We start from the raw sequence: 27,514 nt of genomic DNA on the forward strand, positions 1-27,514 counted from the left end.
AAAAAAAAAAAAAAAAAAAAAAAAAAAAAAAAAAAACAATATCAATGAAATAACGGTAAATTATATTCTCACGAAAAAAATGTTAAACACGTGTTCCTGAAAATTGCGCTTTTCAATTTGTAAATACAGCAGCCGCTCGTTACACTCGCTGCACAAGGTGCAGGTGGACAAGAAGATGGAAAAGAAATTGAGCAAGTCGGAGAAGAGACTGTCAGTGCCGATTTATCCCGAACTGGACATAGTGAACGATCAGGAGTTGAAGACTGTCGAGGAAGAGAATAATTTGCTTGGCGGTGACCTCGAGAGGCTGAACGGAAGAATACCCACGGTGAGTACACGGATCGATTAGACGAACCATTAAGTTTTCACGTAGAGCACACACCCGTCTAATTCCAGATACTCATTAATTATTATTCATTTACGTACACTAATTTATGTAATTATTACTTATCGCTACAGCTATACAGGCACCATCTGCCACTAATCGTTACAGCTTTGGATATTGATTGGTAATTCTTTATGACTATCATAGATTCGCAGGCATACTGTCACTGAACGAAGAACAAGGAGGAATTCTGACAGTAGTCAAAAGTCATTTAAAACTAGCAGACGCAATACAATGACCAAGGATACCCAGAGGCCATTCTATAGGGATGATATTTTTTACGGTGGCTCATTGCACAGACTTCCCCACTACAAGTCTCAAGTAAGCGATGATTTCTCATTACGAAATTGCAATTACCGCAATCAATTAGACTGGTTAGTGGAAACCTGTGAAAGTCAACAGGACCCGTTTTGTAACCTGATTATGTATCCTTGCAGATATCCTCGGTAGGCTACCACATGTCAGTGACCCGTTTGCCAACGGCGACGGACATGGAGGAAGAAGAGAGCGGAAGTTGCTACCTGTGTCCGGAAAGCGTCAGAAGAATTTTGTCAACGATGCTCGACGTTAGCCTTTTGAAAAGTCCTACCTTCCTGGTACTGGCCGCTAGCGGTGCTTTGACTATGATGGGATTTTATACGCCGTTTGTTTACTTGCAAGGTTCATTTTATTAATTTATCTTCCTTTCATCAGTCTCACCTTCGCCGTCATCATACTCTTGGTTTTACTGATGTGGCTTCCTTTTTGTCACAGCTCGTGCTGAGAGTGCTGGTATGGAACCGTCTAAAACAATGTTTCTTCTTTCCGTCGTGGGGATTGGCAACACTATTGGTCGTGTTGCTTGTGGAATAATCAGCAGCTTTCCGGGTGTCAATGCTTTGCTTGTCAATAATGTATTTATTAGCATAGCAGGACTGGCCACTGTGTTTTCTGGCAAGTCTCTTACTCAGGAATACCAATTCTTATATGCTGCCTGTTTCGGCCTTAGTATATGTGAGTACAATTATTTAGTATAATTATTAACTTGGCTAGTTGCATTTACATGAGTGGGGCAATATCGATATTCTTTTTTGACAGCGGTATTTGTATCGCTGAGATCGATCCTCGTGGTGGATCTTTTGGGACTGGAAAAACTTACCAACGCATTTGGTTTGCTATTACTTTTTCAAGGTGTGGCTGCCACCATTGGCGCACCTCTTGCAGGTAAACAAGATATACATATACGTATATGATTATGTAAGATATGTACACATATGATTATGTAACTGATATTACCTTAGATCCTACTAAGCATTTTATTGACTGTCATAATTCTTATGTACTTAATTAGATTTCTCGATCTTATGTGATGCAAAGAAATATTTACAATCGCTTATCATTTTGACTCAGGTGCTTTCATTGGCCCAAACGGTGACTACGACTTTTCTTTTTATCTCTCCGGATCGTTGATCTTCGTTTCTGCAGTCATATGTTATCCTCTGGGCAGGATCAATCAGTGGGAGAAAAACAGGGAGAGAGACAGGGTCATGAACGTGTCGAAATCCTGATTGATAACAGTCAAAAGCATTGTTACTAAGCGGAACGGATCGTCTACGCATCGCGTACGCACCAGGATACGCGTTATGCAGAATTTTCATCGAAATTCATTCGTCCGATGTATATAACGAGTAGTAATTTATGGTAAGCAAATCTACTAAGGATACCAACAGTCACTCTCCAGCCACCAGCGTACTCATGGAACTCAAAGAGATTTTCAAATATTTTATCGACCATACGATTATACTACAGTGCCTGTCCTGTCAAAATGTGTATCACGCGTATACGTATTTTATACGACGACATATTTCCGAAAGTTTCACAAGACGGATATGTCAACTTTGAAAATGTCAAATTAAAACAAAAGGAATCTTATCGAAAGACAATTGTTACGATGCGAAACAGAATATAGTGAGACTCAGATTCATCAATAATGAGATTAGATTTAAGAAAAATAATCACGTGACGTTTTTCGGTTATCATGAATAAATTCGTACTGGAAAATCCTGTGTATTTAAGAACAGAGAAGTGATACTCGAATAAACTCCTGCAAGTATATACAGGGTATTCCGAAACTACCTGACCCGGTGGGTATGGCGGTGTTCGGGTGGCTTCACTGATCACGAAAATGACCTTCTTTTTGTCCGGAAGGTCACAGTTTTTAAATGGGAGCAGGTCAAAGTTGACCAATCAGAGGGAGGCGTCAAGAGAAACGTAGGCACCTGCGAACTCTGAGTTTTCTTCCCTCGCTTTTGTTTCTCATGCCTATTGGAAACAAGAAACAAGAAACAAGCCACCGACAAACAAAAGCGAGGGAAGAAAACTCAGAGTTCGCAGATGCCTACGTTTCTCTTGACGCCTCCCTCTGATTGGTCAACTTTGACCTGCTCCCATTTAAAAACTGTGACCTTCCGGACAAAAAGAAGGTCATTTTCGTGATCAGTGAAGCCACCCGAACACCGCCATACCCACCGGGTCAGGTAGTTTCGGAATACCCTGTATATACTTGCAGGAGTTTATTCGAGTATCACTTCTCTGTTCTTAAATACACAGGATTTTCCAGTACGAATTTATTCATGATAACCGAAAAACGTCACGTGATTATTTTTCTTAAATCTAATCTCATTATTGATGAATCTGAGTCTCACTATATTCTGCGAAAACCGCCATACCCACCGGGTCAGGTAGTTTCGGAACACCCTGTATATATGTATATTTTTTAAAAACTTTACCAGTTTCGATGAAACGTAAAGATTGTTTTACATAAATCAGATAAATGCATATTTTTATATAAATCTTCGAGGGTTCTTATGATAAGAATAAAATGATTGCCATATACGTGTATCATATAACTAAGCTTCGCAATGGTCATACGCGAGTATGGCTTCTCGTAGGTGCTTGGTAAACCACGTGTAAGAACGTGCGATCGTCTAGTCTCGCGAAACTGAGACGTAAAACTTTATGTAACAATAAGGGATATATTTTCATATATCGCAATAGTCATTATTAGCTGCTAATGAATTTCCCAGGGGCGAATCAATGAGTTATGTATATATTTATAGATACAAAGACAGTGTAAAGTAGCTTAAAAGCACTCGACGGATTGTCGGTTATCATTATTTATCTAATATCGAGATATAAAAATAAGGACTCGATCGAACGATTAGTCGAAGTCAATATCTCATGATATAACTGTGAAATTGATAAATTTCAAATTTATTAAATATTATACAAATCTAAACCAAACTTTGAATATTCCTCTCGGCACGTATGCGTACTCCTATTGCCTGTATCTACGTATATCTATACCTGTAAACATCGAACAATCAAAAATCGTAAATTCACGATAATCGTATATTGTCAAAAAAATTTGTTAAAACGTTCAAATACCTATCGATATCGGTCGTTCTAGCTATGGTAGGAATATCTTAATAAAATATAATATTTTTGATTGAGCCAGATAATACTGATACAGATTGCCAGAAATCACGCCAAGTTTCCGTATATTGGGAAAAAAATTTTAATTCAAGTGATTCGTCGTTATTCGACGATGCAATATTAATTATACACTATTGTACAGTCTTTTACAATTCATGAAACTCAGCATACTCATGTGTATACGTGTACATATATATGTTTAGAACTACGTATTTTTACCTCAAAAAAATATTATTTACAATCCACTTTCGCAATAATAATATGTACGTACATTGAAGTGTATTAATATTAATAATAACAATAATATCAACTCTATTATCAATAAAGCGAAAAATTTGCTCAAACGTATGTGAGATTTCCTTAGTTTGTTAGAAAATTATATATCTGGACTCACAGAATTTTTTTTAAATAAACCTATATCGTTTATGTTATTCAAGTCTAATTGAACCAATTTCAGATTTTAGATTAATCTTGAATAAAATATAAAATCCTATATTCTCATCAAATCATTATCACTGCTGCTACTATAAGCGAAGTACAGTCAGGAAAAGCAATGTTATAAATTGATTTTGTCATGTAACGTCTGGACCCGATTTTTCTGTATTACCACTGAGAAACTTTTCTCGTAAGGCTCGAGCGTAGCGCAATACCAGGATATTTTTAGTGCTTTACTGTAAAAAGAGAAAAAAACAAATTCAGATTGGCCCTCGTTTCCTCTCAAGAGGAATAACTCAAAAGGAAAATATATTGTGAATAACAAATCAATGGATTGTACTTGAAAAGTATATACGTATATGCTTATTTTATATAACCAAAGTTTTTGAAATACAAGCCCTTCGTTTCGTATAATACAATTTTGTATAAGAACCAGAGTGTCTTCCACAGGCATAATAAAAGTGTTATATCTCCCTTGCATGTACAAACTATTCGTATAAAGTATATAAACGTAGAATCTTCTGAGAATATATTCGTGACCATGACCTACGCGACAACTAGGCTGAATAACTTTTTTTAAGTACCCTCTGCATACCGAAAGGAATGACTTACACTGAAACAAAAAGATTTAGCTTTACTATCATTTCTCACGAATCCTCATTTACACAGGTACACAGAGTATATCGTTTTTAACATTCCTATGTGTATATTACGTAAATACTATTTCCAATAGCAATATACTAGATGGTATGTAAAGTATGGAAATAATTTATGGCTACGTTGCACATAATACCCACAATGCCCTTGAGCATATATACCAAAGATCATTATGATAAATGATAAATTAAGTGAATTTTAGGTTATGTTATTAAAAATGTTGAATCCAATTAAAAGCAATGACAATAAATGGTATCATGGATTACTTTGTGAATAGCGTGAGGGAGCGTGGAAATAAATATTTTCATACTCTGGAAATACTTTATCCGATAACTCGTGCAAGATCTTACTTGATCTCCCATCTCGTAACGATATCTCACGTCTTGCTCGCTACGCTTAGATGTTCGTCTAGTAAACACAGGATCCCAGGATAGTCCCGACTGCGGATACATTGCGACATAGAGAGGAGGTTAGGTTCCCGGAGCGTAGGGGGTTTTGTGGGCCATAAGGGTGGTGCTAAGGGGTTACCGGTAAAGGGGGTTGGCGATTGAGAGACGAGGGGCAGGTGGTAGACGAAAGGGGATAAAAGGGGGATGAAATGCGCCGCGACGCGCTGCGGCGAAACGGGAGAGAGTTTCCTCTGCATCCGCAGCATCCTCACGTAAACCCAGAGTCCAGTAGAGACTCACGCTGGCTACTGGTTACTTCGTAAAGAATTTTTCTTTGCGTCTCTCCTCTCGTCGTAAGCTCTGCTACCCGATTCTATAGAAACTTTTGTATATATAGATATACGCGTCGCGAAGCCACGTTCACACGAGGAACGAAAGGACGCTGTCACAATTTAAAAAAAAAGTCATTAGGACGTGTTTTCCAAATTTTTCACTAGCTCGAAAGAAAAAAAAAATATGTCAGTTTATTTTTCTTCGTATGAAATCACCGCGGGAAATTATTAAAAGTCAATTATCGTGCCTACGAAAATTCCCAGGGTGTAACGGGTAACCCGGCTGTTCAATCGGTACATTAGACTTGGACTTTCCCGTTTTAACAGCGCAATCGTGTGTACGCTTTGGTTGTTTGTATCGTATCCAGGGGAAAATGTCAGATTCGTACCGTGCCGCCACTTTCTGACGTAACATCCGGTTCCGAAGTTCCATCCGTTACTTGGGATCCATTCAGAATGCTATCGCTGGGTATTTTCGTTTCAATGACACGTTCCAGCTCGTAAAGGTACTAGAGGAATCCTTTATCGTGAATTAAAGTCGATTGGTCGAAGCAATTAGAAAAAGTGAGGTTAGTTTAAGAATTTCATTAAGTCTTACTCTATCGTTGCTAAGAAGGACGGAGTACGTACCGTAGCTATTGTCTTTTGTTCCACGTCCGTCCGAAGTGCGGACCGCCAATTACTTTTGTGCTAATTAAGTGCTGCCCTTCCTTGTAGGTTCGGCGTCTAATTGGCACGGAAATAGATAGACACAGAAGTCCAAGTATACGTATTCGTTCAGAGGCTAAAGGCGCATCCGTACGTTGGATATAATCAAAGTGGATTTTTTCGATCGTTTCAAAGATATGTTGCGGTTGGTATGGCTGGGTACGGTCACGGATTGGTTTATCTCGTAGTTCGAACGAGAATCTTCGTCTTTGTTCCTCGATACGAATCGTGCAAATAATCGTCAACAATAATTTACGCGGCCTTGCGATTTTTCTACGACACGCTTTTGCAATACGTGACCAAACGGGAGATAATGGAGAGTGGACATAAAGGCAAGTCGACCGTGCACGCAGATCAACGTTACAGTTACATGCCATGCCCTTTACATGAGACGGGTGAGTAATGTTTTCTAGAGAAAAAAATTATGTATAATTAAAAAAATTATTTTTTTTTTCACTGACATAGAGAAATTAATATTTTATCTTTTTTTTTTGTTTTTTTGAAACATTTCAAGGCTTTTCGTTCATTTGACTGCATTTTGTGAAAAGATTGATTGAAACTTGTGCAATAGAGAAATTTCAGGTTTTCCGTGCGTAACCAACTGTAGAAACGATTGCGCCGGAAGGACATTAATCACACGAGCTGGCGCTATTCCCTGTGCATATTAATCGCATGTTAATGCATTGTCCTTGGCAGAGCGAGAAGCTTCGTGGTAAGACGAATAAAAGGCCATAGAAAAACAATGTATAACGAACAGTCACCGAGAAGTATTGTTAGTATATTAAGAAATAGCATAGTACTTTGTGTATAATAGTATAGCAAGTGCGAACGCGACTAATCGTTAAGAAAAAATGTCATTTTTCATCCCAAAAAGGTCAACCGGTTGATTCTGGTATGACTGGTAGTTAAAAGTGAACATTTCTAACGGTCCATTATTGATGGACGAAAATGTGAAAAAGGTTCAATCTTAATGACGAGAAGAAACGTAGTACGAAAATTATGATATGAACGAGGTAAACAAATTGAATTTTGATTTTTTTCTTAATTTTCTAAATCTTTCCACAACGTGACAACAGGGAGAAGGGGTATTACATAGGGATACAATCATTCAAAATTGATCGATAAAGTCCAGCTTGTCTAAGTAACTACATAAATAAATTTGGCACCAATGCACATACAATCGATGCTATATTACTACAGTAAACCGTGGACATAATTAGCTACAAGAAACTTAAAGCTTCCATTGCAAGGATGGGGGTTACGGAAATTGAATATTAAATACACATATTCACGTTTCTACAGAGCATAACGATGGTCACGCGAAATTTGACGTGCTTACAGCACTTTACGTAATAAATTTTCCACGGAGGATCTTGGTCGAGATAAAAGTGTGATCTTTCGACACGACGTGTATTTATTTAGACAGGGTAGAATGTAGGTGTGCGATAACGTTAGACATAACAGATACTGGAAATAGACAATCTACGATATGAGAGCGATCGACTTCCTAGCATTCGTGAAGGACAAGTTCTTTGATGTATAGTATATATATATATACACACATAACAGCTAAATAATACTTAAAGCAAGAAATGCAATTACATCGAAATCAATTGTCATAAGAGTAATTCAAGAGAGAAAATGAAAAATTTACTCGAGCCAGTTAAATTTTGTATAAAATTTTTTGTCGACTTTTTCAAAACTTTTTTAAATTAAAAAAACTCGGATCTCTTTATGCTTTGAAGCTTGAAAATCCTCACGTTACTTTACAGTCCGTTGCTGGTACGTGTATCAGGTTTTACTAGAGCTGCGATATACGTATCAAAGAAACGTTTTTCTTGAGACTATAAATTTTACTATGTATCTTCTTGTATACAATATGTAGTCGCATCTGGTTTGGTGATGTCAACCAGGGGTACTATAAAAATATTCTTGCTAAAATATTACCCTAGGGTTGAACGTGAATTCGTTCATATGTATTACCCATATTGTATTACCGGTATAGTTATTCCTATAAATTTCAACGTCGTAAGATCCCATAATATTTCATACTGGTTTGTCCATGTATTTGCGTATCGTGTATCCCGTGCTGCAAGTTACTGCGTATAGCTTGATATTATAGACCACGTTCTTGAATAAATAACTTATCAATTTCATGATCGTTGGATAGGTGAGCTATGCCAAGCCTCGTATAGACAGGCCGTGGACGTTTTGCCTTAATTGACGCTGCAGGCTTAATATTCATGGACGCTAAGATCGGTTGTATCATAAAATAGGAGTTAAAAAACTTTTATTGAAAAGAAAGATAATAGTAAATAGTTACAAAAACCTGCGTGAATTTTAAATGTATTTTTTGTTTTACAATTGGCTGTAGTTGGGTGGTCGAAAGCGTTGAATGGTAAAAGTTCGACGGACGGCCACCAGGGTGAGAGTAAAAAAATGTCACCTCGAAAAATAAATTTGTTCAAGAGGAATTTATTTTCTTTTTTTTTTCTTTCAAAATACCAAAAAACGCAATTCTCGAAATCGGTAGTGTCCATTGCCCAACGTTCGTTACCGTAAACACCTTGAAGTATTAATAACAACGACAGTATCGCCAGCGTCTATTAATACATTCGATAAGTATAGTTTTGAAACAGCTGCCAAGTAAGTTGCCAATGTCTTACCGCGTAAATACATCGCATTTACATTTCCCTTGAAAATAAATCATTTAAGCTTCAATTTGGCCAGCGTCGTAGAAAAGCTCAAAGTGGCAATTCAAATCCATGTTCTCTGTTTAAATTTCAACGGTACCTGAAGAATTTTAGTCGAGTGACTCACGGATTCCGTGAACCGACGTCATTCCCATTAATTTACAATAAAAAAAGTCCCGATCCAAAAATACCATCGCGTTACGCAATTACAGAAAGTAAACAAATCGACCACAATTTATATCCCATCAACCGTTTATATCGTCACTCGATCGTAAAGTAAAACAAAATTCTCATCGATTTGCCAAAAACCACAATTTTTACGATTTCCATAAGAAAAGAAAGGTCGTACAATTTTTTATCGTATTCAAAAATAATTAAAGCAACTTTGAAATTACCAAAAGAAAAGCGAGGTGTGTCCATCTGCAGAATTTCTTATCGATCTCACCACATTTCTCACAGTTATCCCTAGCGTCTCAAATGTCACCTTCTCGTCCCATTTAAGTAAAAAGGTGCCGAAGGTCACGGGAAACTTGGGCAAAGCACAAGAGACTTGTCTAAAAGCAACTACAAAAAAGTACAGTCGAACATATATAAAATCGTTATAGGATCAAGAGATTAATTAATCACTGTCAATATCCCCTTATCAGAGCGAAAGCTTTCACACGGTAGCCAAGATAACGTGTAACGACGTAGACCTGACTACAGCCCTGAGTAGGCCCGGCGCACCCCCACCCACCAGCTTGGGAGCGTCGCGACGGAGTTTCGCCGCCCAGTGCGGGGGTGCCGCTCGTTCAAGCTGCCGCATTTCGCGTTACGCTCACTTTTCGTCTGGACTTAGCAAGACGCGTATAACAAACCGCCAACACTCTATACACTTCCAACACTCCACTCTCGACTTTTATTACGGTACATTCAACGAGAGTTGAAAGGACACTCGTCATCAAAGGAACATAACGAAAAGTTCACGCGTATTACAAACGGTCTATCGGATCCATTTTGAAAGTTTTCGTGACCGAGGGGACACTTCTTGGATGGATGTCCCGTGACCTAAGGACTCCAGGAAACAGCTGCAAAGGCCTCCAAGCTGACACGGAAAGCGATCGCGTGAGATAGGTTGTCCGTGAATATTTCAATACGTATCGATCTCCGGACACGTGCGCGTACGCGTTGCCAACATTTCAGGTCCAAGTGCACGAGTCAAAATTGGTCCCATATTCTCCCACGTACGGTTCTTATGAATTCTTTTTTCTACGGCTGACTTTACACTGCTAGACAGTTTGACGCGCGTTGCTTCCTTTGGCTGAGTTCCACAAGCTTTTCTTCGCGAGAAATATTTATATTATTCGTGCATATCATCGTGAATATCACTAACAATGCGCCCTCTGCTATCCATCCGCAATTGGCTCGTTGGAATAATTTGGTACTCGGACTCGCGTGCCGATGCGTTCCTCGGGCGAAACACGTAGAACTGGTGGAGGCTTCGGCACGCGTCACTGTAATACCGATCGAACGATCAAAGTGACAGGACGAGTTATTCGTGGCTACTCTGTGCCATCTCCTGCCGGTTGACTCGTGCAATACTATATTGGTCTACATTGTTCATGATTGACTAACGGGAAGGAAGGTTCCGCAGTGCTTTGTCGCAACAGTTGTTCAGCACAAGATCAATCGTAAAAGCTTTTTGCTATTAATGTCGCGTTTCTGTGCCAACCAAACAGTCCCCTGTGGTACGTCGACTCGCTATTGACGTTTGATCCTTAATTTTCTTTAACGGCTTGTCTCGTCAAAACTAGCGAACAGCAGCAGTGTCAAAATCAGTAATGATCCAGGAAGTGCAGTAATAGACATGTGTGGCATGACTAACTTGAAGATTCTTAATTATCGGTGATACGCTCAGTTCATGAATCCTTGAGATCTCTCTTCGGACGGGATAATAAGAGAGAATGAGAAAGAAAGAGAGAAATTTGAAGAGTAGCCAAAAACTACGATACACGATTTCCTGTGTGTTGAGAATGAAAGTGAGAGGGAGCAAAGGGGTTAAGTGAGAGCAAAGGACATAGATCTATAAGAGGGAAAGTAAAAGGGTCGGTGGAGGAGGGTGAAGATGGATATGCGCAGATGTAAAGAAGGGTGGTCTTAAGGATACATGAAGGTGAGGGCGAAAGGAGCAGGAGGAGTGAATGATAAATGTATCCCACGTATCCAGCAGTTTCCTATGTCGCTTATGTCCGCAATGGTGTTTGTGTCCGGCTGATGATTGAACCGAACTTGAGTTTGGACTCTGTTTTGTAATGAGCACTTACACAAGACGAAAAGTGCGCGTAACCAGAGGATGCGTGAAGTGGCAAAGACCTGGCTAATAACCGTAGGCACTCCTATCGTACCTGACCCGGCATATTGTCTCTGTTGTGGTTGTCAGCCGTTCAATGAGCTAGGGAGAGACTGAGAGCCAGTCCTAGGATCTTCACACAAGAGCACCACACACTCTACTACTTCACCCAACTTGGTACCCCAATCTGCCCTCAATCATGAATCTTATGTTCCGCAAGAACTTCGCGGGTGAGAAGGGCCCGGGTGCCGGTGGCGAACGTGCGGGCGTTGGTTCGTGCGGGACCGGAGTGAGTCCAGGTATCGTTGGGTCCTGCGGAGCCGGCGGGGCCCGTTTAGGGGTTCGCGGAGCCTCTACCGTTGGAGTACGCGGCCCTGTGCGCCGTAGCAGGGAATTCGGGTACTACCCGATGGAGGAGCATCCGACGCACTCATACCGCACTCATCTCTTCCTGTCACCACCCGCAGGTGGAACCACCAGTGCGGGGCCAGATGAGCTCACCGAGCGACTCGGCCCCGGACCACGACGCAATTCCGGACCTCTCATCAGATGGGGTGGCGGCACTGCCGGCGGATCTGCCAGTATCAATAAAAGGAAACAGAATGGCAATCAGCCCAAGGAACCATCGGAACCACCAACTCCGACTGCTTCGCGACAGGTATTTTATATTTTAAGAGAAGTTTTACATTTTTTAATTTCACTAACCTCACTAATTTCTATCTCAGACACTCGACAATGGGCTTGTTATTTCGTATATTTTCAGTTTATTCATGTCGAGCCCAATAACTTGAAAACTCTAGAGATTAAAATCACAAATTATATCATCAATGATCTTTACTCGGATAGTAATTGTATTCGGTTTTATAGTATAAAACAACTTTGAGAATAGAACTGGGAATTTCACGTGGCAAATGATAAAGGTGCGACCAAGTAAACGATAACCTGAAAACGACCACCGGAATTTACCATAACTTGACAAGTAGCAACACTCAACTTCGTATATGATAGAACAGAAAACGTAAAGTGACAAGAATAGCAAGAATCACGCAACGCGAATTTTCTATTGCGTTCTCAGAAGAATTTTAGACGACGTTATTAATGTCAAAAAGAGCCGTCGAGAATCCTCGATGTTAAACGTTCATTGTAAAACATTGATGATCCAACGAGGCATTCAACCACTTTCACAGTGCTGTAATCATTAAATGTTACTCGTAAGAGTACACATGGTACCAGCAAATAAAATTTCCTTGTAACGTTCATTCGAATAAATCATCAATGTCTGCCCTTCGCCGCCACCCTTCCAACAGACTTTCACGACCTTGACAATACTCGGCTAACCAGCCAGCCGAGGATCGATCGTATAAACGTGGTTGGTCGATCGCCTACGATTCAGCCTGAGCAACCTTTCTGATCGCAGGTATCATTCAGCGGTAATCGAACGTCAGGAACGTATACACCTCTTGTGGTGTCCGGAAACAGCCCCCCAAGAGGAGAACCAATTTCATTAGCTACCCTCGACCGTGACTGCTTTATCATTCCTCTCGCATCCTTGGAACGATTTCTTCCCGCTGGAGTGCCGGTAAGTCTTGAATTTTATTCCAGCACTAATAAATCTTAGATTCCCTTAGGGCTGTCTGCCAGCTTGTTGCAAGTCTATGAGGAATACAGATGAACCTCTTTTTAGTTAAGTTCAAAGAACTTTAATTTTTTATGCGAATAAGATTTAACGTACTTTAGTAAAGTTGAAATAAATCTTTGATAAAATATATAATCATCCAAACTCGCCGAATGGAATATCCAATTTCGTAATGCATTTCTTCACTTGTCGATGATACGAGGTATCCTCTTTATTTGCTGATGTACATATGTATATATATCCACTTTATCTCAGGAGTGTATCATGGAACTGTCATGGAGTGTCTTTTGTTTCTCAAGCACGCCCCTATCGCTGATAAGAAGAAACCTGGCAGCCCATTATCGGTTCTTGAGGTGGAGGATCCGAAGCAGTGTGTTTTGGCACATTTCATGACACCCTTAGAGCCTCTCGATCCACTGGTCGAATCGCCGCTATCACGACCCTTGGTTTTGCAGCGAGACACCGCTGCGGAATTGGTTGCGGAAATTGCGCCGTCCGCTTCGCAAAGTATACTGTTGACTAATATGGAGAGAAATGGTGAGTGAGATAAATTTTTGTAACTGGCCAATAACGTTAGGTAACTTATACCTGACGGTTATGGAAATATCAACAATGTCAATTAAAATCTATTTACGCCTCACTCGTGTAACAATTGTCTTATGGAGACTTCCGGTAAATGATTTTCTCTTTTTCTCAGCCGATTTCCCATTCATCACGTACTATTTGATAAATAAACAGTCCACGGATCCTGTTGACTTTTATCATGAAGTCCAGTGCGCCGCCTTGAGGAAATTTGATCCAAGGGATCTGAGGTACGCCGCCAGTCATACTCTTGATCTTTTTAACGAAGTCGCAACAATTGCGAGACCGCCTTTAGAACCACCTGGTGGGAGACCGCCGATTCCGTCCACCGGATACATCGTTTCCATTTTCAAAGTGTTCGAGGGCGATGATGGATTAAAATTCGAACAGAATTGGCTCTACTGGACCGGTGAGTCTTGCGGCTGATGTTTGAACTATTCGAAGGTGATGTAAAATTAATTTTTAATATTTTTATGTTTTAGGTGCTCGTATGATATACCGGTACCTGCCAAAATCTGTTGGTCTAAGACGTATCACCTTACACAAGTCCATGTCTCAAGGAGACAAGATGTATCTGTTGATCTGCGAATGTTCTCAACTTCAGGATAACCTCTCAGCAGCCGCCATATTGTTACCGGCTCTGAGAGCACGACTTTGCGGTTACACAGGTCTTTACAGGCCATCCGTGTGCTTCTGATTTTACACAAAGGAATTCCCAATCGTGTGGGACGTCATTCATATCACGTTGAATTTGTACTTCGAATTTACACCGCGCCCCCCTACCTACTCTCTGATAAAATGATGCCACGTGGTCCAGCTTTTGTAAAACAAAAATGGTAAATGGCAAATTTTTTACTACACGACATAACGAATTACATATCATACTCGATAATGCTGTGATTTCGAATAATATATATCACACACATATGGTCTGTTTACGAGTTCAGTGTGCTTTTTTGACAGATCGAAAACAATGAAATTCTCAAGCAAGCCATACATGGTTTTACATAAAATATTTGTTACCTAGTATGCACGGGCATGTTCTCTTACACTGAAATATATTGACTTTCTATTTTAAAATATATTTTCATGACTCTATGGAAAGCCAAATATGATTTGTTAAGGATTTCATTGTTTGATAATTATCAAAAAATGTATTGACGTAGATGGACTCTATACACCGCACACAGGTACTCACGGTCAAACACTTTTCTTCGATACTCATTTCGAAGTATGAATTTAGTCATTAAGTAGGCTGCTATCAAGTATGACTCGATAGATTAACCTTATTGAACTTTTAAATAATAATAGATCGGCTTTCGGCCGTTTCCTATAACGCGCAATACCTCGATGCCTAGGATTGTATATTGATAATAGTAATTCCGGTAGACATTTTTGTCGAGAAGAGAAATGAAACAATGCCAGTGCTGTGCAATATTAGGCGACTTTTAATAATTAGAAGTTTATAGTTATCGATGAGGGTGAGTTTAGAAATATATATGCATATATATATATATTATAGAGGGTGAGTTTGCATGGTAGTACAAATTAATAGTTGATACGCTTGTTGCAGAGAGACAATATAGTTAGGCGATTGCGCAGGCGCAATTTGTTACTAATGACATAGATTTTTATTAAAATTTGTCATATTCTTACGATACCATTGTACTCACTGACCATGAAACAAGAGCACTGACAGCCTTGCAATTGTACTGTGATCGCGTGTATCACGTATGATACACGTTCATACATATACGATTAAACGCAAACTGTGATTGCATAATTGGAACGTTAAGTATGAATAATTTCAATATGAATAATTCTTGGACAAAGTTATTCTGTCACTGAGAATCTTACTCTTTGCATACCACCGACGTGGGGTAGAATGATAATTCTTCAGGGTAACTTGGCATGTTATCATGATAGCTTTAAGCCACTTATTTACTTAGATAATTACTGTTATGATTCTCACAACACATTGTTGTGATTTTTTAACAGGACAGATTATGACATTTCGATAGGCAATAATTATATAGATAATTAAGGAAATTACATACAACAAACCATCAAATAAATCAGAGCTAACATTTTATTGTTTTGATTCATTACCCATATGTTTTCCTAAATGAATCATTTGAAACAACATTCTGCAAATACTTTTATTACTGAACAAAGTACATTGGACTAGTTGTCATCAAACTATAAATATATCCTTGATATAATGAATATGATGAATGACTTCTTTGCGTTATGTGTAGATGCTTTTAAATATTCTATATTTATTTTTATTTACGTAGGATTCTATCAATACCCTTTTGGTCCTCTAAATCTTCGTCTGCCATCAAGCTACAAATAAAAAATCAGTTAATAAATCAATAATAATTAATACAACCATACAAGATATATATGTATAAACTTACAAGAGATCGCTTGCATTCAAAAAATGAAACACGCAATGCTTGGCACTCTTCAGGAACAGATCCATCAGTTATACGAAGGCATTCTCTGGGTGTACGCTTGTGCTAGAATGAATATTTTTAAGTAAATATATATTGTGTTAGAGTTGTCAATGTTATTTAACTGTGTTTCTTACTACTTTACAACAGTCACTTTTAAGTAAACACATTTTCAAGTCAGCACGTACACCAGCACATCTTGACGTGTCCTTTAATCTTTCATTCTCATTTTCGTATTCTATCATTGTTAAAAGCTGTTACGATATTTTTGTTTATAAAACAGTTAAGGTACACACCAAAATATATAACCAACAATTTCATGTCGCAATAAGCCACTGAGTACGCGATGTATAGAACTGTCTGAACATAAAATGTCTTCCTGGAGTTCCGTCACGTTTTGTTTGTGTGGCAAGTCGCGCATGAAAATATTGCACAAGTGTGCTGGCGCTGATTTAAGAACTCATCATCAACGCATCGGGCTTCGTCAGACTTCATCCGCGTTGGCCACATCTGGTACCCTATAAATTTCTCGAGAATACATTGGCCGTTGTGTGATAAGTGAAATGTTTTCCTGATAAGAATTATAAAATGCGGAAGAAATCAATAAACAGTGGAAACGAGCAGAAGAATATAAGGTATTTGCTGCGCTTCTTTTTTGTTTTATAACTGATTCACCATTTTTATGAAGAACTTGTCACTTCTTTGAGTATATGTATAATTGTTCAGATTATAGATGAGTATTCAAATACTTTCCAATTACTTTGTAATTAAGAAGTTACTGTAATATATTGTATATGATAATAGTGTAAGATTTTTCATTGGATGACATATACCGTGTGAATAAATATACTTTGATGAACTGGCTAATGTTAATATTTTAGGCAGTCTGCGTACATACGTAGTGGACAGAGAGAAAGTTCACCACATTATGTCCTTTTGTATTCGGATGATGAGAATAGTGGAGATGAAGAAAATATACCTCTTAAACCACAAACTCATACCAGTTCTCCTCCACGTAAAGTTGAGGTGATAAAGATTCAGATAAAGCCAGAGGACACTTTGCAAGCATTGGCTTTAAAGTACAGATGTACGGTAAGTTTATAATAAACATATGTAATTTGTACGAAAAGTGCAGTATCGTCATTAACAATGATCATTTTGTCATAATGTTATCCATGATTGCAATACAGATATCAGAGTTGAAACGGATTAACAACATCCATAAGGAAAACGAGATATATGCGCATAGAGTGATAAAGGTTCCTATACAACCATTCTCCATTCTTACTGAAACTTTAGCTCAGAATGGTGATGATAGAAATGTGGAAGTTGGAGAGCTAATAAAAACAGAGGATGGACCAAGCACATCAAGAGAGGAGCAAATAATAAATTTAATAACTACACCTGTAACTCCTCTACCAGCGCCAAAGACAGAAATTAACAATATTATATTAAATTCAGTGTGTGAACCATTGTCACAATCAAGTCGCAGAGACTTAGTGGAAATAGAAGAATCAGAATATGATCAGTTACTGAATTGTTCAGATGCTGACCATGAAAATGCTCCTGAATCATATGTTACAGATACATTTAAGTGTTCCGGAGCAGACTGGGGTCTGTCCTGGCCTCAATTAGTTGGATGTTCATTACTTTTAGGCTTTGCTGGACCCATAATATATATTCTATTTTTAACCGAGTATTCTTTCAAACATCACGAAACTGCAGGACACTGATATAAGAAATTAAAGTTTTCTGTATAATAGTGATATCTGCCAGAGCATTCTAGTGCCCTCGTGTGCTTTCCCTTTCAGAACAATGGTTATGCAGAATCACGACGAATACTATGTGTAACTCTTACGTTTTTTTAAAGTGATTTTATTTCGTAAGGTTTAAAAACTTCAAAAATTTTTCAATTCCGACAATTCAGTAATGCAGAGTACTATTGCATTACATCTATAATGTATCAAAGAAATATTGTATTCCTAAATAAGATTTTACACCGAAGTGCCTTAACGTTCCTGAACCGTTATTGAAAATTAATTTAATGGAATAAGGCGCTGATATTAGAGAGGATATTGATCTCTAATGTATCACAATGATATATTTATTAACGTAATACATTTGTTGGGAAGTTTTTACAAATATTCGTGTATCCTAGAATGTATACATATATTTTTATACAGTGAACAGCGTTCGTTTGCTGAAAGTTATAGTAGAAGAAAATATATTTTCAAATATTTATTCATATCTTGTATTACTCACCTTCCATCATTCCCTATGTTGTTTTAAATATTAAAAAATATTTTACACTCCTCAATACACCTATAAATCTCAATACTCGTCTAATATATTACTCCCAGTAAAAGTAGAGTTGCTGATATCGCGCATTCCATCCATTTCATAAGCAAACCCCACAAAATATCCAAGTTCTTATCAACGTGTACTTTTAATCAAAAGAAATATTTACAAATTACATTAGTACAACGTTTTTATTTACAACTAGAACATTCTAGGTGAAGTTTTGTTTATCAAATTTACAGATTCCGCGTCTGTTTCTCTTTTGGCACGGGGATAAAATGCTCTGAACCAAAGAATTTCCAACATTCGATACTAAAGAAGCCACAATGGGTCATTCAGCAGTAATTTTATTATATATTAACATTGTCTTTCTGGTAAGTAAAAATTCGAATTACCTAAAGCAATGGCTTCGGTTTTTTAATAATGGCTCTATTACATAATTAGGCATTAAACCTGGGTCAGATAAAAGGAATACAAACAGGGAACAAGTTGTATCCAAAAAAGTACTCACATACGATTTTGAGAAGAATCAATCCAAACTGGGATGATATTGCAACTGAAAATTTGATACACGACACAAGACGCGTGTTCAACACGAAATATGGCCGTAGTGATTATTTTGATATAAAGTAATTAAACACATTAAAGGCTACAATATCTAAACGATCATAATATTGTTTGGTATATCAATATAACAAATATCTTCCGTATTAGGTCTCCGCATCGTCAAAAGCGTTTCGTAATTCCTAACAACTCGTCAACTTCGACGGACGTTACATGGAAACCACCGAAGAAGACCCACGCCAAGAATATCATGCGTATAAAACACAAGTCTTTGAAAAAAGCTAACGATCTATCCATGAACAAACATATAAACGGAACAGCGAAGAAATCCATAAAAGAGAAACCCCATCACAATTCACATCCTCCGTCCATCAATAAATTAACAACTCACAAACCGACAACTTCGAGTAAAGTAAAAGTTTCGAATTTTAGCATCATATCAGATGCTACTACAGTAATAATTGATACACCTCGTAATAGTATTAACCACAGTAAAATAAATTAGATAATTTAATCGATAGAGATACGAATATACAAAACTACATGATAATGCAATATTGTATCGCGTTTGTCAATAAATAATCAAACTTCTTCAACATTATACCGTGCCTCTTTAAATAGATTATTCATCATACAAATATGCATCATTATCAATGATAATCATTACTATTTTATATTATGTACTGTAGCAGCTGAAACGTTGTAATTTAAAAATAATTCATTTTCTCACAGGAGTTGGTAGGTCGTTAATATGGTTTTACAAATGTTACTTATACAGAGCAAGGAATGCCTGTACTCCGTCCATTAATTACTCAACGTTAATTTGAGGTAATGAAAGCCGAAATGACTTTCGAATGGCTATGCAGAAGGTATAAAGAAGTGTAATGGAATGGGTTCTGCAGAAAGCAATAATGTTTCTGCACATTTTCTATGTTCTTGATTTTCTTCTGCGACTGGTAAGTCATATTATTATAAACGCGCCTGAATGTAGACTGTTAATTAGTATTTAATTCCATTATAATACATGCGAATTTTCTTCTAAGCATTGTAATGCACTGCCGCAACGTTACAACATGTATCAGACACAAAATCGCAGGGTAGTGGATGCTCTGCGTGAAAATGAAGATCCATACGCCATTGAAGATCCTGGGACATTTTACAATACAAAAGTAGCTACCAGTAGTAGCAATGACATGAATCTACCATTTTATAATTACTATCAAGGACTTCCTACTGATTTGAGATACTTACCACCATCCATACAACAACACCCCATCAACGGAGTAAGAAGTGAACGTGTTAACGTTTTACACAAGGAACCTAGGACCATGGACAATTTTGAAAACTTTGAACAATCCTATACCTGGAATAAGCCCAAGCCTCATGGGGATGACGTGCTGCAACAGGCGCATGCAAACTGTAATTTCCTAAGAGTAAATGCCCTGCCTCAGATAGCAGATAACTGGAAAGTCTATCAGGATTGTTTAAAACGAGAAATGAATAAAGGTGAATCTGGTATTATACTGCATGAGCCCAATGAAGATCAATTACGAGACTTTAACAGGAATCCTCAGAAACATCAAGCAAATACTGTGGGGAATGAGTACTTCAAACGATCCTTCGACACTACTAAACAGATCACGTTAGGTGATAAAGAGTTTTTTGATTATTCACCTCTATTCAGAAGTCAAATTCTCAATGAGAAACGAGGAAATGCCGATATACTGAGATTGGCACGATTAACTACAACAGAAGGTTCGGTGGATCTTAATTATGGATGGTCGACAACGACAGAAGGAAAAGTTGTACGTTCCGTGGAAAGTACTGAGAAAGCAGTTGGTCGAAAAGCACATTCTCGTTATGGAGAATATAAAAAAATATTAAATACATTGCCACAGAGAGTTGTAAGGATAGTTAAGGATGATGTTAATTGCAAACAAATGAACGGTCAAAAAGGATTATTTAGCCCTCTTTGTCCATCGTCTAATGATATTAACAGTTTGTTTTCAAATGGTTATCCGAATGGATATTAAGTGAGGATTATTTAGTCCCTGTTTTCAATAAAATTTCAATAAATAATACTGTAAGGAACTCACATGTAAATGATTTATTTAATACATTTACTGGTTTTACATCAGTTTAATTGCATTCTCCGAATGGTAACAATTATTGATTGGTGTCATCACTTTCGTCGTCCTTCAATAGCTGCTCCCACCCTGTGACAATAGACGTTTGCATGATAATACATTTAATTGTAATCGGAAAAATTTAATAACTTTGAATATTAGAAAAAACATTAGTTTTCTAAGTATTCAGTAGACGATATACGTCGTTCAACTTGTATTCAGAAGACCGTCGTCAAACTCATCATTTAAATTATTAATTTCAAACGTATATATGCAACGTAATAAATATCAACTGCAAATGCTTACCAGATATTGAAAATTGACAGCGCCTAAAACTTCTTGAAGCTTTTTTTCGATCCGGTACCCTTAGAGACTTTAAGAACGTTGAACCTGACAGTCTTGCTGAGTGGTCGACACTCACCGATGGTCACTACGTCTCCGATCTCAACATCTCTGTTTAATATAAAAACAAGTCAAAATATAATCATAGCAATCATTGAGACAATAAATGTTTTTATACGAAATTTATATAAATTATGCTCAGTGGACGAATGTGTCTTCAATTTGTATTCAGAAGACCGTCGTCAATATCATCATTGAAGCAAGATAATTAATACTTCTTTTGATGTGATAATAGGTACTAACCTGAAGCATGGACTCAGGTGAACACTCATGTTACGGTGACGTTTTTCAAAACGGTTGTATTTCCGTATGTAATGAAGGTAATCCCTGCGAATTACAATTGTACGCTGCATCTTCATTTTCTGCACAACACCCGTAAGGATGCGGCCTCTGATTGATACATTTCCAGTAAATGGACATTTCTTGTCGATGTAGGTTCCCTCAATAGCCTGATTGGAGAAATTGATTGGTTATTAGTAGATCACTATTAAACAGCGTAAAAGTTTTTCTTATGGCAAGGACAGTACAATAGCAATATAAACTATCCCACATACATTTAAAATTACAAGTGGACAATACAATAGCTTGATATGTATAGAATACAAATTTTTCTATTAATTGCAAAATTCCCAAATTCATATTTTCACCAAAAGATTTGTCATCTTATCTGATTTTATCATAGCCAATTGTGGTTAATTTTCTACTCAATTTTATAAATTATATTATTTGTTAAATGTTATGTCTGAAGACATACTTTTAATACCAGTATATGGAAAAAGTTATGATATAATACAGTATCTATAAACCAGATATCTTAACATAAAAATTTTATGACATGCACCATGATTAGTTGTTAATGCTGAAAAATATTTAATATATTATACAAAATCCTACTAGACAGTCCTGTAAACATATTATAGATATGTCAAGCATATTTTCCCAGAAATATACAATAAATATAATTCTCTAAACAAGAATGCAACAAAAATTAAGCCCCTTGAACTGAAAAGTTCTTAAAAATGCTTGACAAGTCTTTCAACTTCATCATAATATATTCTGAAAATATTGACACAATATTATATATAAACATAAGCCACCACCAACAATTCACCAGGTTGTTCGAGACCACCAAGATTAAGAAAATGCAGATCACCATCCCGGTTTTTTTTATATTTCTGAAACAAACCTCACGAGGGGTCTTAAAACCAAGACCAACATTACGACTATGGCGAAGTGGCTTCTTTTTTTGGTTCAACTTCCTGTTAAGGAAGACAGTGGGTTGCTTCTGAAACGCCCTTTCCGTCTGGGCAAAAGAAAAAAAAATATTAATGTAATTCGATAATTGTGCTCACCTCACGTGGAGTTTTAAAGCCAAGGCCGACGTTGCGGCTGTATCTCATAGGCTTTCGTCGCTTCGGTCCGAGACCTTTCTTACGGTTAAGAAAGATCGTCGGTTGCTTTTGAAACGAACGTTCGTTCTGCGAACAGGCAAAATAATTAAATCTAATTCCAACTTCCATACACGCATACCCAAAATTACATCTAAGCATAAACGAATTTACTCCAGATGGTAAACAATGTAATAACAATTCAAGTAAGATCAACAAATCTTCAATAACATCCATAGATAGATTCATTAACATTATTTCACAAATAAATTATATTACTTTCCGTTAACGTTACATTATAAACCAGAAAGTCAACAGGCGAAGACGCGAAACCCACGTGTAGGGTGGTTGGCATAAATCACGATTTACCGAATAACAGAATAAAAAACCTGTATCTCTTTTATTATAATACTTTTCTCGCGTAACGGAAATCACGGCTATATCACTAATTTCTAATTAGTACACCAATAATTATACAAATCTTTCATTTTGACAACGGTCAATATCGTACACATACCTGATCAGCCATCTTGCACTGCTGAAAGAGAGAACCGTCGCCGGAAGCTGATAAATGTCGTCCCGGCTCAAACGGCTATACCAACTTGACGAAATAAAGTCCCTTAAACATTTCCTGCTCCCGCCAGTTTCTCACAATCTAGTAATTTACTGTCGATCCTTTGATTCCCTGCAATATCGACACACCTAGTGCACATAGTTCCCAATATATGGCAGTAGTTACCAAACCGAACGTAATTATTCCAATTTTCTACAATTCACTGTACGTTCCCATTACTAATCTACGGGCAACCTTCTAATCCATAAATTTGCATGCGTACTATTTATTCACGCATTTCATTCACCAGAACATTCTCAATGATTCATTCATCCGTTCTGTTCGTTACATACGCGTTCATACGCAACTATGATTATGAGCCGACGATAATATACCAAAGAGTCAACCACAATTGTAACAGTATACCATGTTACGTCATCAAACTGTATATTATGGTAATACATAAAAAATATAATTACAGTATAAATCCAATATACAAAGTAAAATACCTACGCAATAACCTGTTATAAAACACTGTAAGTATCTTGCTACAAATAATCTCATTCATTCACCAACTTCTCTTGCAATGCATATAATAATTTATTTCAACAATTGCACCACCATTATATTCCAGTTTGTATCTCTTTACATAACTTGACTAACTGTACGATGTATTAATAAATATTTGTTTTCCCCCAAATAGAGTCCGGGTTAAGGAAACTACATAACGTATTCATTGTACGTAATAGAGGTTACAGCCTTTACATACGCGTATCCATTTGGATATGTGTTTACACATATGACAAGCTTAGAAAGACGAATGCGATCATGCAAGAGACTACCGTTAAGCTGTTACGTGTATACTCTTACTGTGAAAAGCATCACGACATTCGACGAAATGACGATAACTCACTCAAGAGTTCTACGCATGAGATATATGGTGTATATGCACGCGGTAAATGGACGAGTTGAATTATTTATTTAGAATAAGGGAGCTCAGTAAAATTGTAATACAAGTAGCTGTAAAATCTAGCTTTTTGGAATTTACACAAGAAACTTATATGCAGGATATAGAAACAGTTAAAATTTGTATAAAAAATTATGTAAATACTTTTGTATACGCATACTTGAGTATATATATTTTAAATTGAATTAAATAATAATAACAGAAAAATGCATTTAGCAAAAATAAATAGCAATTAGAGAATTTTTTGAAGATGAAATAATATATTTTGATATCACTGCTTACTTTTACAGAGATACAATTCCTTTATCGCTATCTTATTCTGACAATTCGTATAATCTTGAGAAACGATCAACGTCTCTGACGTGAGAGAAATCATGGACAAGGTCTCAGCCGACCGTTCAAGGTCGAAAGTGCTTATGCTTGGGAATACATATCGCTGTCCAAATACAAGTGAGGATTGTTACTTATCGTCACCATATTTTTCCGTTATCAATCTTATTCGATTGTTATTACCGATTATCGATTGTACTACAGTCTATGTTATCATGCTCGCGTGGATTCGTGATAGCTACTCAAATAAATCGTTTAAAGTGAACTACCATAAAAAATTGAATCATATCGATTGTAATCTTTTTCTTTCCAGAACGACTCATCGATAAATCCAAAAAGTGGCTGCTACAAATTTTCTAATAAATTCTAGAAGCATAAGATAACAGGACGATACACGGTAGACTTTCGTAACATGTGGCTACTGAAGCGAAGGCGTTCCTTCGAAGGACGTAGAAAAGAATGTAGTCCCAATCGAAGTATTCCAAGACTAGGAAGACCAGCAAGTTATAAAAGGTGGACTAGACCGTTTATCAGGAATATAAAAAGCTGAGTGTGTACCGTACGACACGATGGTAAGATTCTCATGAGGTAAAACGACTACTTTTTTCAGTGGCACAAGACAGGAAAGTGCAAGGAGAGAGTAGAGAGCGCAAAGAAGCCAGACCGGATACGAAAAGTAGCAGTAACGTAATTTCTTGCTGAAAACCAGAAAAGTCGGATCACGATGGTCATTATCATTTCGTTACGACGAGGCACGTGAAATGCGTATATAGCTGCTGCATCTATGTATATATATATATATATATATACCCATAGAGAAGATCATGGACCAAGTGTGTAGTGTCGTAAAAGTCGAGTCTTTCTTTCATCGCTGTAAGGCGATCGACCTCGTGTTAATCCATTTACTTTCTACAGGTCGAAGGGTCTTCCAGACCCCGATCTACGTCCTTAAGGAGCCGATTTTAATCGGCCTACCTACCAGTAGTAAGGATCACCACCCAGACTACACTCGGAACGTATTAACTTGGCATATTATATTTTTTAAATCGATTTCCTATTTTTTTTCAAAGATCGATCCTGCCTACATCCTGCAGGCCGCGACGTGTAAATAACGAGTATAAGTAGCTAGAAAAAAAATACACTACTACTTGTTAGTGGGGTACTTGTATATCCTTCTATCACAATTGATAGACGTTCCGTTTCGCGTGTCCAGGGAATGTCAAAGTTTGGATACGGGAACGAGTCCAGGGAGGAACCGGGTGCCCAGCTAAGACACGTTTCAGTTGTGATGCGGAGCGCAAGCGTTATTTATTAATAGCAAAGTTGGTGCACGCCGCGAGGGAGTGGCAACGGAACACGCTAGAACGAGCCGTTCTCCCGTACCATTTGTCTCTCTCGCTTCCTCTCATTCCTCTCTCGCAGCTCTTCCCTCCGTGGCTCCCGCCCGTTGGTGTCTCCCTCTCTCGCGCGCTCTCTCGCTCACGCGCGTCGAGAGAGGAGAGCGGACGAACGCTTTGTCGGCGCCCGCGGCTGAGATCAAAGACGCCGACTGCAGCTCTGCCCCCTCCTCCCGTTCACTCCCGTCCCTCTTTCCCCCCCCATCCCCCAGCACCAGTCCCTCCTGGTGCTCCACCTCACCGCCGTCGACCCGTTCCCCGAGCGACCTGGCCCGCCTCGTAACCCTCTCCGTCGATCCCTGCTCCTAGCGTCGTAGCTTCGTGCCGGCAGCCGGATCCCGATGGCCCAGGAGGGAGCCATCCTACGCTCCATGGACTTGACTAGGTCTCTCTATAGCGCAGTACTGCACAAGCATTCTCAGCAGCGAGCGAGCGGCCGATCAGTCGAACAACCGATGACCCGAGGACGCTCGTCGACGAGGGACCAGGGAAAACCGACGCCGGTTACGTGACCCTGCTGAAACTCTATTCCAGGCCTGACTCTATGCCCGCCGTATGGATGAGCTCTGACAATAAATATCATCCGCTTATCTTTATTCATTACGATTTAATTAGCCGCTGCTCGACGAGCGAATCGGCACCGCACGACGCTCGTGAAAACAGCCCGAGGGCACCGTCGGCTGGCTGACTCCTTCATTCCTTTTTACTCCTCTTCCGCTTTTGGGAAATAGTCGAACCTAATTGCCTGCCGCAGTCAAACGATACAAGGAGCAGTTTGGCCGGCAGGGAGGAGACGGACGGGAAGTACACACGGGATGGATATTACGGTGGAAAAGGTTGGTGGATCGTCGGCTCTACCACGTAAGGGTACCCGATCGGCGTCCTGAGGCGTGACTGGCTAAATTACCGATCGAGGCGACGCACAGGCGAGACTATACCCACTCTGTGTATATAGAAGAGAAGAGAGTCACTTCCTGCAATAAACTCTATTTACGCGTCGGATACTTTTGGATACGTAGCAAATGTCACCGTCGGTGCTCAGGGTACAGGGTTCGTCAAACGGGCATTCTGGACGGACGTAAACAATCGTACCCGACTGCTTCCAATTTCCACAGCCTCGACGTCCCGATCGAATTCCACGCTCGTACATACCTATTGTCGTCGTTTGATCCCGCGATGATTCGCACTGGTTAATCTCGCGTGCTTCCGAGACCCCCGAGTCGTGCGGTACGGCCAATCGAATTCTTGGCAGTGGCCACGCCGCGCTGGAAATACTCCATTATTAATAGATGCCACGATTTTTTTTCCGGCTCTTCGTTCTCTCTAAGTTACAGTCTCTCCTTTACTTTTTCCATCTCTTCCTCTCTCTCTCTCTCTCTCTCTCTCGCTCTCTCTCTCTCTCTCTCTCTCTCT

At 38.5% G+C, this 27,514-nt stretch overlaps 7 protein-coding genes and 2 long non-coding RNA genes across 27 annotated transcripts in view; 6 read left to right on the plus strand and 3 right to left on the minus strand.

The window, feature by feature from the left end:
• LOC107275123 (monocarboxylate transporter 12) overlaps positions 1–2,611 on the plus strand; it is a 7,978-nt gene extending 5,367 nt beyond the window's left edge. For all 6 annotated transcript variants that reach the window (XM_025092085.1, XM_015754943.2, XM_025092078.1 and 3 more), the window contains 6 exons: positions 130–328; positions 533–706; positions 823–1,045; positions 1,139–1,378; positions 1,463–1,588; positions 1,775–2,611. In XM_025092085.1, coding sequence (XP_024947853.1) covers positions 130–328; positions 533–706; positions 823–1,045; positions 1,139–1,378; positions 1,463–1,588; positions 1,775–1,932 — 1,120 coding nt within the window. In that variant the 3' untranslated portion in view covers positions 1,933–2,611. The remainder of the gene's footprint in view (positions 1–129; positions 329–532; positions 707–822; positions 1,046–1,138; positions 1,379–1,462; positions 1,589–1,774) is intronic.
• Positions 2,612–3,867: 1,256 nt separating this feature from the next.
• On the minus strand, positions 3,868–6,522 carry LOC112493640. The gene is made up of 3 exons (XR_003058145.1): positions 6,303–6,522; positions 6,062–6,192; positions 3,868–4,907 (listed from the first exon to the last, which is right to left on the minus strand). It is a non-coding gene; the product is annotated as an uncharacterized LOC112493640 (long non-coding RNA).
• Positions 6,523–6,527: 5 nt separating this feature from the next.
• Positions 6,528–15,712, plus strand: LOC107262717. 9 transcript variants are annotated; one of them, XM_015729211.2, is made up of 6 exons: positions 6,528–6,775; positions 11,493–12,060; positions 12,820–12,981; positions 13,338–13,575; positions 13,736–14,029; positions 14,103–15,712. In XM_015729211.2, the coding sequence occupies exons 2-6, from the start codon at positions 11,602–11,604 to the stop codon at positions 14,315–14,317; spliced, it is 1,368 nt and encodes a 455-aa protein (XP_015584697.1). In that variant the 5' UTR covers positions 6,528–6,775; positions 11,493–11,601; the 3' UTR covers positions 14,318–15,712. The 9 variants fall into 9 exon arrangements, with proteins under 9 accessions (XP_015584697.1, XP_015584705.1, XP_015584722.1 ...); XM_015729219.2 differs by having other exon boundaries at positions 11,623–12,060; XM_015729236.2 differs by having other exon boundaries at positions 11,870–12,060.
• Positions 15,713–15,765: 53 nt separating this feature from the next.
• Positions 15,766–16,505, minus strand: LOC107262772 (cytochrome c oxidase assembly factor 5). Of its 2 annotated transcripts, none has more exons than XM_015729317.2 (3): positions 16,265–16,505; positions 16,041–16,142; positions 15,766–15,966 (listed from the first exon to the last, which is right to left on the minus strand). In XM_015729317.2, the coding sequence occupies exons 1-3, from the start codon at positions 16,319–16,321 to the stop codon at positions 15,925–15,927; spliced, it is 201 nt and encodes a 66-aa protein (XP_015584803.1). In that variant the 5' UTR covers positions 16,322–16,505; the 3' UTR covers positions 15,766–15,924. The 2 variants fall into 2 exon arrangements, with proteins under 2 accessions (XP_015584803.1, XP_015584796.1); XM_015729310.2 differs by having other exon boundaries at positions 16,214–16,479.
• An 11-nt stretch (positions 16,506–16,516) lies between these two features.
• LOC107262745 (lysM and putative peptidoglycan-binding domain-containing protein 3) lies at positions 16,517–18,321 on the plus strand. Its single transcript, XM_015729265.2, has 3 exons — positions 16,517–16,711; positions 16,958–17,168; positions 17,267–18,321. Exons 1-3 carry the CDS (start codon positions 16,665–16,667, stop codon positions 17,807–17,809), a joined length of 801 nt encoding a protein of 266 aa, XP_015584751.1. The 5' UTR covers positions 16,517–16,664; the 3' UTR covers positions 17,810–18,321.
• A 268-nt stretch (positions 18,322–18,589) lies between these two features.
• LOC107262754 lies at positions 18,590–19,539 on the plus strand. The gene is made up of 3 exons (XM_015729278.2): positions 18,590–18,748; positions 18,819–19,003; positions 19,089–19,539. The coding sequence occupies exons 1-3, from the start codon at positions 18,701–18,703 to the stop codon at positions 19,441–19,443; spliced, it is 588 nt and encodes a 195-aa protein (XP_015584764.1). The 5' UTR covers positions 18,590–18,700; the 3' UTR covers positions 19,444–19,539.
• A 148-nt stretch (positions 19,540–19,687) lies between these two features.
• On the plus strand, positions 19,688–21,089 carry LOC107262741. The gene is made up of 2 exons (XM_015729249.2): positions 19,688–19,894; positions 19,982–21,089. Exons 1-2 carry the CDS (start codon positions 19,823–19,825, stop codon positions 20,969–20,971), a joined length of 1,062 nt encoding a protein of 353 aa, XP_015584735.1. The 5' UTR covers positions 19,688–19,822; the 3' UTR covers positions 20,972–21,089.
• LOC107262758 (40S ribosomal protein S11) lies at positions 21,063–23,514 on the minus strand. 2 transcript variants are annotated; one of them, XM_015729299.2, is made up of 5 exons: positions 23,372–23,514; positions 22,653–22,769; positions 21,710–21,915; positions 21,371–21,517; positions 21,063–21,154 (listed from the first exon to the last, which is right to left on the minus strand). In XM_015729299.2, the coding sequence occupies exons 1-4, from the start codon at positions 23,381–23,383 to the stop codon at positions 21,394–21,396; spliced, it is 459 nt and encodes a 152-aa protein (XP_015584785.1). In that variant the 5' UTR covers positions 23,384–23,514; the 3' UTR covers positions 21,063–21,154; positions 21,371–21,393. The 2 variants fall into 2 exon arrangements, with proteins under 2 accessions (XP_015584785.1, XP_015584778.1); XM_015729292.2 differs by lacking the exon at positions 22,653–22,769 and adding an exon at positions 22,819–22,944 and having other exon boundaries at positions 23,372–23,497.
• A 50-nt stretch (positions 23,515–23,564) lies between these two features.
• On the plus strand, positions 23,565–25,754 carry LOC107262786. 4 transcript variants are annotated; one of them, XR_003058154.1, is made up of 4 exons: positions 23,565–23,943; positions 24,111–24,362; positions 24,665–25,537; positions 25,620–25,754. It is a non-coding gene; the product is annotated as an uncharacterized LOC107262786 (long non-coding RNA). The 4 variants fall into 4 exon arrangements; XR_003058156.1 differs by having other exon boundaries at positions 24,665–25,217; positions 25,315–25,754; XR_001536516.2 differs by having other exon boundaries at positions 24,665–24,824; positions 25,018–25,754.
• Positions 25,755–27,514: the final 1,760 nt, after the last annotated feature.

Source organism: Cephus cinctus, unplaced genomic scaffold (genome assembly GCF_000341935.2).
Source record: "Cephus cinctus unplaced genomic scaffold, Ccin1 Ccin1_scaffold0013, whole genome shotgun sequence".
Lineage (NCBI taxonomy): Eukaryota > Metazoa > Arthropoda > Insecta > Hymenoptera > Cephidae > Cephus > Cephus cinctus.

Coding starts and splice junctions, on each gene's coding strand:
- LOC107262717 (XM_015729211.2), top strand. CDS start 11,602: ATGAATCTTATGTTCCGCAAGAACTTCGCGGGTGAGAAGGGCCCGGGT. Junction 12,982..13,337: donor TTCTTCCCGCTGGAGTGCCG/GTAAGTCTTGAA, acceptor TTGTTTCTCAAG/CACGCCCCTATCGCTGATAA. Junction 13,576..13,735: donor GACTAATATGGAGAGAAATG/GTGAGTGAGATA, acceptor TCTTTTTCTCAG/CCGATTTCCCATTCATCACG.
- LOC107262772 (XM_015729310.2), bottom strand. CDS start 16,321: ATGATAGAATACGAAAATGAGAATGAAAGATTAAAGGACACGTCAAGA. Junction 16,143..16,213: donor AAAGTGACTGTTGTAAAGTA/GTAAGAAACACA, acceptor TATTCATTCTAG/CACAAGCGTACACCCAGAGA. Junction 15,967..16,040: donor TTGAATGCAAGCGATCTCTT/GTAAGTTTATAC, acceptor TTTTATTTGTAG/CTTGATGGCAGACGAAGATT.
- LOC107262745 (XM_015729265.2), top strand. CDS start 16,665: ATGCGGAAGAAATCAATAAACAGTGGAAACGAGCAGAAGAATATAAG. Junction 16,712..16,957: donor AACGAGCAGAAGAATATAAG/GTATTTGCTGCG, acceptor TTAATATTTTAG/GCAGTCTGCGTACATACGTA. Junction 17,169..17,266: donor CTTTAAAGTACAGATGTACG/GTAAGTTTATAA, acceptor ATTGCAATACAG/ATATCAGAGTTGAAACGGAT.
- LOC107262754 (XM_015729278.2), top strand. CDS start 18,701: ATGGGTCATTCAGCAGTAATTTTATTATATATTAACATTGTCTTTCTG. Junction 18,749..18,818: donor ATATTAACATTGTCTTTCTG/GTAAGTAAAAAT, acceptor TTACATAATTAG/GCATTAAACCTGGGTCAGAT. Junction 19,004..19,088: donor AGTGATTATTTTGATATAAA/GTAATTAAACAC, acceptor CTTCCGTATTAG/GTCTCCGCATCGTCAAAAGC.
- LOC107262741 (XM_015729249.2), top strand. CDS start 19,823: ATGGAATGGGTTCTGCAGAAAGCAATAATGTTTCTGCACATTTTCTAT. Junction 19,895..19,981: donor TTGATTTTCTTCTGCGACTG/GTAAGTCATATT, acceptor TTTTCTTCTAAG/CATTGTAATGCACTGCCGCA.
- LOC107262758 (XM_015729292.2), bottom strand. Junction 21,916..22,818: donor GCTTTAAAACTCCACGTGAG/GTGAGCACAATT, acceptor TTCTCCAATCAG/GCTATTGAGGGAACCTACAT. Junction 21,518..21,709: donor CACCTGAGTCCATGCTTCAG/GTTAGTACCTAT, acceptor TATATTAAACAG/AGATGTTGAGATCGGAGACG.